The 12,021-nt window shown below is 42.8% G+C and overlaps 1 protein-coding gene across 5 annotated transcripts in view; it reads left to right on the top strand.

The window, feature by feature from the left end:
* Positions 1–12,021, top strand: part of syde2 (synapse defective 1, Rho GTPase, homolog 2 (C. elegans)) — a 33,524-nt gene that overhangs the window by 11,543 nt on the left and 9,960 nt on the right. For all 5 annotated transcript variants that reach the window (XM_061240440.1, XM_061240436.1, XM_061240441.1 and 2 more), the window contains exons 3-4: positions 5,000–6,096; positions 8,759–8,885. In XM_061240440.1, the coding sequence (XP_061096424.1) occupies positions 5,000–6,096; positions 8,759–8,885 (1,224 nt within the window). The remainder of the gene's footprint in view (positions 1–4,999; positions 6,097–8,758; positions 8,886–12,021) is intronic.

The following is a 12,021-nucleotide window of genomic DNA, read 5'->3' as shown; positions in this document are numbered from 1 at the left end:
TAATAATAATCGTATTATTATTAATGAATAGATTGGAAATTAATTTCCTGACCATATCATGAATCGAGAAGCATTTTAGTGCTGCATTAAAAAGTGTTTACATTCTCATAAGATTATATACATTTAAATACAGTTGTATTCATTTTAACAAATATTTTGTATTCATGATTCTTTTACTCTGATATTTTCTTTCATAATTGTATTTAGATAAATACAATTCAGGTTTATTTTAAAAAAATCAGAAAACTTGTACAATTTCTGTTTACATAAGCTAATGACTGAAGTAGTTCTTTCTTTTTGCATCTACAGTATAGTCAGGAAATGTCACGTGCGAAGATACTCGCTGAATAGAGCTCATTTACAATGCTGCGCTGGTCCGAGTGTCACTGTGGCATTGACATTGGTGTGAGTGACAGATGGTAAACAAGCAGAGCCTCTTTGATGGGCCACATCGTGGTTTCATCACATGCTGCCCTTGTCCAAGGCCTTTACAGTGGAGGGGTTTACAAGGAGGGATTTGAATTAATGCGCGAAAGATTAAAACAGTGTCAGAACACTCAACAACAAAGACTAAGCTAAATTAAATTAGTGAATTAATTCAAGCAAGTTAATCTAATTAAGTTTTTTAATTATTATTCAAAATCAGTATAACTTTATGGAATTGTAGAATACTAAGATTTTTTGGCAGATTTCTTATACAACAGATTTCACCGTTAAATTAGCAGTATTATTTTTTTAAGAAACATACAAAGATGGGGAATCTCGCAATATGTGATGGTCTTTGTTGCTTCGTTATTTTTATTCTTGAACTGGTTGGTGTTGACTTTGTGGTTGCCTGTGAGGTCTATCAGCACCACCCCATGTGGTACAAACCCCAGCATTTGTTTTTGCATCAAAGAGAGCAGGCCAGTGGTGGTTCTTAGCTGGCGCTGTTAAGTAACTCGTGCTGTCATGGTGATGAACCTTGATTGACATGCCACTGCCCCTCTAAACTAGTTAAAATGCCTGTAATCCTCCAAGATGTAATCTGAGTTGACATCCTATCTAAATGTGACTGCAGAATGCTGGGCGAAGTGGCTAGTGGTAGGCTCACCTGATTGGAAGATTAGAGCCTTTTCATTAAACTAACATATCTGTGCCTTAAAATTGCTTGGCAATAATACAAATTTTTAGGCAACAAATATAAATCCAAGGTAGCTCAAGCAGTTGTTTTTGTTACTAATTTGGTGTTCCGTATTCAAGTAATTGTTGTAATTAACATGATTAACTAACATGATTAACTATCTCCAAAATGGAATAAGGAAAGTACTGAAATTGCTATAGGCTTTGTACAGATGATAACTGAATGTGGGAATCCGTACTAAAAACTTTAGACAATAAGGTACTCATCATTACGTTAATGTATAGTGTAGGGTTCTGTGGGACACAGTAGACGCTGAACTGTAAAGTGTAAGGAACAGTTGGACCACCACTTTGACTAAGACCCCATGATTAGTGCCTCATTCCAGGCGTATCCGTGTTGGGGGAGATGAAAAACAAAGGGAACCCTCGTTGTTGCACAGACCCTGAACAGTCACTGGCTGCTTGTGCAGTACCAGGTTTCTGCTGTGTGAGCAAGGGCACTGTCATTTGGAGAGTAGTACATGAGTGGAGCTTGGTGCAGCACACCAAGAATTGGAAATCTCTCTTCACTTTGCTGCAATGAAAAGACTGGGTGTTCTAAAGTCAGGTTCCTGTTTGCAATGAATTTGGAATATGGACAGAGACTGCAAGTTTGCCGTTTGTCAAGCTGTCTGATACTGGTTTCCTTTAGCATGTACCATACACCATTATTGGGACAGATCTCTGTGCAACTTGATGCACAATAGAGACATTGAGGTATGAATGTTGTTGTGCATTTGATACAATTTCATGGTAAATCAGTACGGACTGGTTGTAGATGGTAATTTGATTAGAGTAGCCTGTTTGAATCAAGGGGCATGCTGGTTGCTTCAGATACACAAAAAGTCAGATAAAATAGAAGGGACTAGAAGTTGTAGCAGAGAAAAACAGACATTGGCAAGCAGCCATCTTTTTGGCAGTGGCAGGGCCTGCATGCCCTCTCGTGTTAGACAGCATTGGATTTTTTGCAACCTTTGTAAAGAAGCACCTCATCTCCTGTTGTCCTGTGTTTTATAGATCTAGTATTACATTTGCCAACAGAATTTTCAAATAGTTTTTCTTGTCTTTTTTTTATATAAATATTTGTGGTTAAATACATATGTTATAAAAGGAAGGACAAACAGAAACTTGGTGACCTTTATTCATACAAGTAGTGCTTGCTTAGTCTGATATAAAATAAAGTCAATCTGAGGGCGGGGATGTGTAGGAAGAGCAATGCTGAGGGATAGAAGTTGGCTCCATTTTTGCTTCCCCTAATTAGCGACGGACTAGCAACCGCTCCCGCTCCATCAGCACCTGTCTCTGCCGAGCCTTATTAAGAACTGTTGTAGGCTGTGAACGGGGACCGAAGCTTTGTCAGAGGTGTTACAGGCTGGGCGCCTGAGGATTTTGAGGTTGGGGGGTTTGTTGTGGAGAAATTGTTCTGTCTTCTCTGGTTCCAGTGTGTGGAATGCAGCTTTTCACCCTCTGATCCCTGGCTTGGGCCTGGGGATAGGGTTTCAGCCAGGCTAGCAGAACCTTGGGTAAGGAGTGACGTTGGTCTGCCTTTATGGCTGCAGTGTGAAAGATGCTGCAGGGCAGGGCAGATGTGTTCTCCTGGAGATCTGGTGCCATGGCTACACTTTCATCATGGGACATTAGCTGATTAGGCTGTTTTTTTGCCTGGGGCTAGGAACAATTATAACATGAAGACAAAGGCAAAGCAATTATGGTTGAAAAATATTTTTATGTTTCAAAATGATTTGTTTCACTTATCATATTGGTTCCTGCCATGGGGGTGCTCCACACACTTCTACAACAAACAGGGAATGTGGCTTCTTTCTGTGCATAAAGTAGATGCGCTGCTTTTCATGAAAATACTTGAAAACTATACGTGTAGTTTCTACATTGAGCTGTCCACAGACGGGTCATATAATCAATTGCATACATTCTGAATTTTGCTTGCAAAAGCTTCTAAGTGGAGGCATTTGGACGAAGTGAGTCAATAGAAACAAACCCAAACTCACAATAGAAACAAAATTCCCTAGCGGTTTTCCTTTCCACCGTGTGGTTTAAAGCTAATGCAGCCTAGTGGAAAAATGGTTTTGGTACAATTTCCTGTGGAGGCTCTTCCAGGAAGTGTGGGTGAATGAATATGCAAACACCACTGAGCTGCCCTGAAAATCTTGTACTGTAGACACTAGGCAGTGAGTTGGACCCTCTGCCCACAGATGTTATTTGGCATTTCCAAGGGTGTTCGCACACAGTGACCACCTTGTGGGATCCATCTCAGAGCTGGACACCATCTCCACCAGCTTCCTCTTTCATTATTTGTGCAAATTATTGGCAGGAATAGTGAAAAGGGAAATATCCATGAAAGAAAGGGTCTAAACATGGCCGTGATTATTTCGGAATGCTGCGGGACGGCCCAGCCGTCGAACTGGGCTCTGATTTGCAGGACAAGGGGCCTTTGTCTCTCATCTGTCGAGACCCACAGCTCCTGTCCCAGTCTTGCCAGAATAGCACAGCAGGCCTTCTGAAAATAGAGCTGGCCCCGTTGGCAGTCCCTGCCACTGCTCACTGCTGCAAAGAGCCAACAGAACCACTCTTTGTTTCAAGAGTGTAGAGGAATCACGGTTAAAAACAAAAACAAAACTGGGAATTGTGCGTTAGTGAGAATTTGGAGAGAACAGAAGCACTTTGTCCGGGGAGCTCATTTTTGCGGTTACGAAATGAAATGACAGAGTATCTTTGTCACCTTTTTATGACTTTTTTAAAGTCCAAATCTTAAAACTTATTTTGGGAAATGGTTCCTGGCCCTAAATACTTTTCACTGATGCCAACTTCCTTTCGTGAATAATCCTTTTTTCCTGCCTCCATTGATGTGTGTTCTTGATGTAAAATCTGAAATGAGAATATGCATATTTTTCAACCCGTGGTCTTTTAATTTTCCTTCATAAACATGATTGCCTTGCATTTTCCCTGCTGATTTGACATCAGTTTCATCTGCTGTACTAGAGAGAAAGTGTATTGAAGGGCAAATCCTGCTAGGAGAGCAAATCATTTTTTTGGAAGAAGATCGGGATAGCAGTGGGGAGTCCCTAGTTCTACAAATTATTCTTTAATCGTCTAAAATGTCCTTGTGCCATGTTCCTAGTTCTGTCTGAAGGCAGACAGATTAGTACACAGATGGACTATTTTAGCCTTGTGAACTCAACACAAAACAAAAGAATAAGTTGTCTGCCCTGGAGGTTTTGTGGAGGAAACGAATACGGTTCTTACGCAAACAGCAGACAGATTCAGTGAAGGTTCTCCAGGGCAAAGCCTGAGAAAGATAATTTTACCTTTTTTTTTCAAATGTGTTTAGCTGATATAATGGCAGATTAGCCTGCAAAAGCAGGTGAAGCAGTGTTAAATTTCATTTACTGGACTGGACTAGATTAAGATTGGATTTAATGAAATGAAACAAACAATGAGTCCATAAGAATGCATTATGCTGAGACGAGTGCAATCTCTTCTCAATGCACTGTTTTGTAATAGTCTTTATTTAGAACTATTTCAGTCAGTAAAAGGAATCTGAACTTAAGTTACAGATCCTGTATCAAATGTTAAAACCCATAAAATGTATGATCTATTGGATTATTGTGTTGCAAAAAATACACTACCAGCAATGCATTTTTATTTTTAATTTTTTTATTTTTGCGTGAAACATTATAAACCTCAACGACCTGAGACCAAAGTATATTTCTACATCAGTAGATTAAATGTGCTCTGATCAGTGCTTAAATGTTGTGTGGCATTGCAGTTTAATTCCACAAATTATTCCTGCCTGTGCTAACCTCTCGTGTGGTTCCCACAGATGGCACTGAACTGTCAAACCCTGGCTTCTCGCCTCCCTCGAGTCCCAACCCCCTGAAAAAGGGAAGCGCCATCAACTGGTCCTTTCCAGACAAGATCAAGTCACCGCGCACTGTGAGGAAACTGTCTATGAAGATGAAGAAACTACCAGAACTCAGCAGAAAGTTGAGCGTGAAAGGGACTCCCAATATAAGCCAGCCAGAGCCACGACCTTCCTCCCCAAAATGTCACGGAGGGGCAGAGGCAGGTCCTGGCCCTGCCCGCCTGTCTCCCGGGGGCAGCCAGACAGCAGCCAGCAGAAACGTCATCTCCCGGTACCACCTGGACAGCAGTGTGTCCACACAGCAAAGCTACAGCAAGAAAAGCAACAGCGGGGGCTCCAAGTCCGCCAGTAAGGGGGGCTACCTGAGTGACGGTGACTCCCCCGAGCTGGTGGCCAAGTCTGGGAAGCACGGCTCCGAGAGCAAGGCGGGGAAGAGTAAGGATTCCCCGGCCAACTGCAGCCCCAAGCTGCACGGCACCGAGCTGGACATCGACGCCTTCCGGCATTACAGCTTCATGGACCAGCCCAAATGCGCCCAGTACATCTCCGGCCTGATGAGCCTGCACTTCTACGGGGCGGAGGACCTAAAGCCCCCCCGAATGGACTCCCGTGACGTCTACTGCGCCATTCAGGTGGACTCGGTCAACAAGGCCCGCACAGCCCTGCTCACCTGCAGGACCACCTTCCTGGACATGGACCACACCTTCAACATCGAGCTGGAGAACGCCCAGCACCTGAAGCTGGTGGTGTTCAGCTGGGAGCCCACCCCGCGCAAGAACCGCGTGTGCTGCCATGGGACTGTGGTGCTACCCACCCTCTTCAGGGTCACCAAGACTCACCAGCTGGCTGTGAAGCTGGAGCCCCGGGGCATGATCTACGTGAAGCTAAACCTCATGGACCAGTGGCAGAACTCGCTGGACGGGCCGGACATGGAGCGCGACCCCCAGGTGTTTGGGGTGGAGGCCTGGAGGGTGGTGGAGCGGGAGGGGGCCGGGCTGATGGTGCCTCTGCTCATCGAGAAGTGCATCACGGAGATCGAGAAGAGGGGCTGTCAGGTGAGCATTCTGGCCTTCTGCTATAAGAAAACACTGACTGTGGTCTGTCTAAGCCAAATGTCTAAATGCACTCTTCATTGTTATATGATGTGTATTCTGCTATATACTGTACAGTACATCATAGTGCTATTTTATTGGGTGTGAGTATTGCAAAGTAGTGTTATTTGGCTTTATGGCTTTGACATGTGGGGTGGCAGGGGGTTATTGCGGATATGCCAAATCACATTTTTACCTCTCAAGCCACTGTCACCAAAGCGAGATCCTGGCTTTCGTTTCCCCTAATTGGAGTGGAGACGCTGGCAGTAAAAGTGTCTGGCCACTGTTCATGTGCTATCCTTCACTGGTGGGACCAAGCGGTGCTCCAGGGCGCTCTGGGTCTATAAAGAACATTTATCAGCTGCAGGCTGCAGGGCCTGTCCTTTAATCCTGAGAGCTCTCTGTATTAATTAGAAAAGCATGCAGCCCTGGCAGGCACAGCTGGCGCTGAGCAGAGCAGACGCAGGATATTATTAAAGCAGTAGGGGCCCTTATCCCAGCCTCCTCACGCCTCTGTCTGCAATGGGAGGGGATCTACGCTAGATTAGGAGGAATTTATAGGATGTGTCACCGAGGCATGCGGCTCAGGCGCACGGTATCTCTTTAAGTATACTTTGCCTTCAGCACGGGATATTATTTTAAAAAGTGAGGGGGAAAAGAGAGACGTCTTCAGTACGGAAGGGTCTGGTGGGTTGCCGTGAAAGCGGAGTGTGCCTTGCGGCTGTTACGGCTGTTGATGTTTTCCAACTCCTCAGACAGTTTGTGTCAGGAAGGCATGCGAGACATATGTGCGGTATGTGCTTAAACACAGTGTTCCCCATGAGGGCTGATTGAGTGCTAGTCTTTTTTAAGGGAGGGAAAAACTCAAATCCAGCTCATATTCTGCATGTACAGAATGTCATGAGAGTTACAAGGGCCCACGTTCTCGTTTTACCTGAAGAACCCTTGTCTCTGCTGAAACCGCTCCAGACATCCTGTCCTGTGCAGATTTTGTAATTTAATTAGGACTTGTATGAAAACAAAGACCAGACTGCAAGTTCTTTTTTTTTTTTTTTTTTTTTCTACTTCATTTTTAGTTGGCAGTACTGGCAGTAGGTTGCAAGATGTTATATGTTAACGGCACTAGGAGAACAGGTCAGAAGGTGATGGCCTCTTGTTAATAGTGCAGGTGCAACTGTCTTTCGCCGACCCATTGAGCTGCTCTCTCTCCTCTCAATGACTTGCTCAATTGAGTTTGTCAGTTCCTTTGCTGTTTAAATATCACACAGTTCCTTTCCTGGCCTGGACATCCGGGTAGCCCGGAGTACTTCAGGAAGCAAATATTTCAGCACAGGAAGTGTTTTGGTTCTTTTTAATGAACATGAGCAGGAGCTATTGTTTCCTATTGGTGATATGCGCCCCTCATCACTTGGAGATAGCACAGGAACTCCAACAATGTATGTGGGTTCCTTTGTTGCCAAAGGAACCCACTCACTCTCTAAAACAGTTGGCTAGTTCATGGTGACTATTAGCACATGTAGAAAAACAAATCCACAATTTTTCTGTTGATGTTCTTTCACTATCGTACAACGTCGAACAAAATAATATTGCCATAGAAGGCTAGGCAGCCTCGTAGTCTTTAATGCTGTAATTCATGAAGTCGTACTACGTGTCATTCTATGCATCTGTAGAGGAAGGCAGATAAAACTAGAGGACACTGCTTGTGTTGCTGGACTTCCTGTCGATGAACCACAGGGTTGATCGTAAGAGAACGTGAACAGAAGCGTGACTAGTGCATACTGGCATGGCACTGTAAACACATTGCCTTTGTTTTCTGTTAATGGTCTGTTAAATTGGCATGCCTTTCCAAAGTCGAGGGCTTGCTCACAGACAGAATCTACAGAAATCTGTTGGCAAGGTAAAGAAAGACTTGTACCAGTGATTTAAAGTAGTTTTATAGTTTAAAAAGTATTTTTCATTTAATTTGATTGGTCATCACATGGGTATATCACTGTTAAATGTCTCTAACATACTTTAAGGAAACTCTGTCATAACTGGGTGTTATTACATGAATCAAGCTCTTACTTGCATTATTAAGTATTCTGAACCTTACTTTTCTCCGACAGTTGCTGACTCAAGTCAACTTTACTAACAGTCAGGACATTTAAATGAGTAAAAATTGTAAACTTTTAAAAAATTGTAATTGTAAACTTTTTTTCTGCAGTTAGCTTTTTATCACCTGCCTATGTTGTAAGCATTTAGATAGTTTCCCCCTTTTATTTTCATGTACCATGTGACCAAGAGTTGGAGGGTTCTGTGCTAGTCATTATGGAACATGGTTTGGAATGCGCAGTTGTGCATTGAAAAATGGGCTTTGTTAAATGCCAATTTTTGACATGACCCTGAACCCTCCTAGTCATGTCTGTTTATTTTTTCATTTTTTAAATTTCTGACTGGGCTCCATGCAAATAACATTGGCTTAACACATCTTCTCACACAATCAGGGTAGTTCACACTACCCCCTTCACCACAAAACCGCCATTATTGCCTGTCAAGCTAGGCCAGAGACCATTAAAGACAGGAATGTACCTGTGTTTAGCAGAGCTCCCTGCTTCCTGGACTGAGAGTGGTGCGTGCGTGTTAACAGGTGGTGGGGCTGTACCGTCTGTGCGGTTCGGCTGCGGTGAAGAAGGAGCTGAGGGAGGCCTTTGAGAGAGACACGCGTGACGTCGAGCTGTCGGAGAACCAGTATCCTGATATCAACGTCATTACAGGTAAAGGCAACCCGACACCCTACCGGCTCCTGGTCTGAACCACAGCACTCAAAGGAACCTGGTTATTACCCATATTAGGATATGAGGAACTTAGGTGATATTGATGGGTCTTAACTGCATTTTTTTGCAGAATGTTTAAATCTTGATATTTGCAAGAAGCTTTATAGGCCTTTAGCAGAGTGTCCTCCATTGTTCGTTTCATGTCAAGGGGAAAATAATTGTTTTATTTGTTTATGTTTTGGATTTTAATACCTACTTGCATATATAGTTTTCTGTAGTGAAGGAAGATGAAACAAATGCTTTATGGATATCAGGGATGATTACGGTGGCATAGTTCATACATCGTCTTAACTTCTCTGAAGATTATCTTTTAAATATGTTCCCCCAAACAAGTCAAATCATTTCAAATTACAATGACCTATTGCTGTGGAATGGGAATTGTGCAATTCATTATTGATATTTTTCAGGGCCTTGTGTTCGTTTAATGCTTTCTGATAAATATTTCCTCAGTTGAAATTGACTGCACACAACTAGCAGCACAGTATGAAAAATAAGCATGTTTTGGTTTATTGCATGGCTTCCTTTGATTAATTAAAACATTTTAACAGATCAAAAATAATAAAACATGTATATTGTGACACCTTTGTAATCCCTAAATTTACCTCGGCCATTTTCAAAGGCTCCATGTAAGCATGTTGGTTCTGGCTGTGTACATGCATGTGCATAAATACATTTTTAAAAATAGTTATTTGAATGTAAAGTAGGATTTTAGAAATGAAAAACAGAAAATGATTATAGGTAACACCTTTCACTTGTAATCTGCACCGTTCCTGCTTCATAAGACCCTGCAAGTCAATTTATCTGTTGTGTCTTACATTTGCATGTGACGTCAGCCGACATGAGGTTCTGTCTTCTTGCTACTTTTAGCTCAGTTTTATAAGCCCAGCTGGGTAGTGCTTTTGCAAATTCTAATGGTATTAAGTAGCTGGTTATGTTTGCTATTCATTAAACCAGAACTGAAAATGTCCAGTCGTATTTGAAACCGAAGGGCTTTACTCTACAGTCTAAATCTGCAAATCCATCTGAGCCTGCTCAGAAACTGTTCCTGGCAGTATCTAAATGAGTAGATAACATAATTATCTGTAATTGCCCTGTGTGTGAGCATATGTCTCTGTGTGAGTTTGTGTGTGTACTCGCACAATGCACTCACTGTGAAAGAGAAATTAAACACTTGTGTCTTATTGGTCTTAAGCCAAATGTGAGCAGAGCATTCTTCATTGTGGAAAAAATACTTTTTCTGCTACCTACATCTGGGATTGAGTGGTGAAGAAAACCACAATAGACTTTCAAAGTCTATTCACAATTGTATTCAATGTGAAAAACAAAAATCCCTGGAAATGTTGACCTGGTCTGTGCATAATATTGAAATGGTCATTGATATGAAAGCACCATGGAGACCAGTGGGACCTGGCACGTGGATTTAATCAAAGTGAATTGATCAGCGGTCATCATGTTTGCCCTTCAGCCTGTCTAGGCTTGTGATTTAACCTACTGGCATGGTAATTTTTTTGCTCCATGTTGAGACGGTCTTCTTATCTCCTGACCATCTGAGGTCACGTGATACCATTAACCAAAAGAAAACCCTCACGTTATCTGCTGACCCAAGCTGAAAGTGCTCCAGGCACATTTAAACCTTGATGGCCAGCTTCAAGAACACTCCACGTCTTAAGTGACAGGCCCACCGCTCTCTCCTAATAGCTCCCTGTCTCGCTGCCTGGGCAGGTGGGCATTGAACAATCCCAGCTCCTGTGAGCCATGTTGTGAATCTAAACATCTGTGTAAATTGGATTGGCAGTGAAGTGAAATAAAGCGGCCGGATCATTGGCATGCTTTTGCAGTCGGGAATTCTACTCAGCACACGAAAGACATCATGGGGGTAAAGCCCCCAAAAAACGGGGGGCAAAAAAAAACTTGCACATGGTTTTTTTTGGGGGGGGGGGGGGGGGTTTTCTCCCTCCAAAAGAGGAAGACTGGAAGCCTGTAGTCGAGGGCTCTTGTTGGTTTTGGGAAGAGGCCCACAATGCCGATCTTGTATCATGTCTGCTTTGATCCGCATGAATTTGCATGTCAGGGTAAAGAACACAGTTAACAGTTGAACGGGTCAGAAAAAAAGAGCCAGCACCGACGTGAATTGTTGGTTTTTGCTTGCTGTCTAAATTTGCTCTGCGGAGCGAGTGGGTGTTGCAGATAGCCGGAGAGGGGGAGGGGGCTAGCTGAGTGTTGAAGGGGGGATGGGGGAATCAGGACAGCTAATAAGCAGGCGAAAGAGAGGAGTTGAGGGGCTGTGTGTCACAAGGCTAATTTAAAAAGCAGAGGTAGTGAAAGGGATTAACTGGGGTCAAAGTTCAATCCAAAGCTTGCAAAACATGTGCAGTGTATGGGCCGTTTTTGTTTTTAACAATAATCCAGACAAGTGGCATTGAAAAGGCCTGCCCTGGTCATCAAACATTCAGAAAATGAGCAAAAATAAATTGGATCCTAATAAAGTGCGTGCGTATGTGTGTGTGTTCTACTGGACATTAAAACAGGGTCTGCTATAAGTCCATTTTTATTTTCTACTCATCCCACTGAACGTTTTATTGAGCAGTTTGGATAAAGTGCTTTAGCTCAAGGCTACAGTAGCAGAGTGTTAGCCATAGCACTGAACCCATCACTAACAGCAGTATTGTCCCTGGCTCCAGCCACTTCCCATGCTGCCATTAGCAGAATTAACTGAAAAGACCACAGGGAGCAGAATGGTGACCTGTGGTGTTTTAATCGAATAACAGCTGTGGCCTGGGATGAAGCATGAGTAACTTTAATTAACAAGACATGTGTTCAAGGCCACAAGCGTTTGTGGCAAACTATTTTTGCGGCAAACAGTTACTGTTAAACATTTTTAAACATCATCGACACCAACGTCTTTTTAATAGAAACGTTTGCGACATACGTCTAACAATGCCAGCTAGTTGATTTTTTTTCTGCTTACCCGTGATTTATTTCTAAGGTAAGAACCTTTACATTGATTAGAGTATTATAACAGCCAAATAATTGTCAACTTTCTCTCTGAGTTTTCCCCATCAGCAGCCATTTTTGT

This window comes from Conger conger, chromosome 4, assembly GCF_963514075.1.
Source record: "Conger conger chromosome 4, fConCon1.1, whole genome shotgun sequence".
NCBI lineage: Eukaryota > Metazoa > Chordata > Actinopteri > Anguilliformes > Congridae > Conger > Conger conger.
The sequence above is the reverse complement of the archived record's forward strand: the minus strand, read 5'-3'. Positions and strand labels throughout refer to the sequence as shown.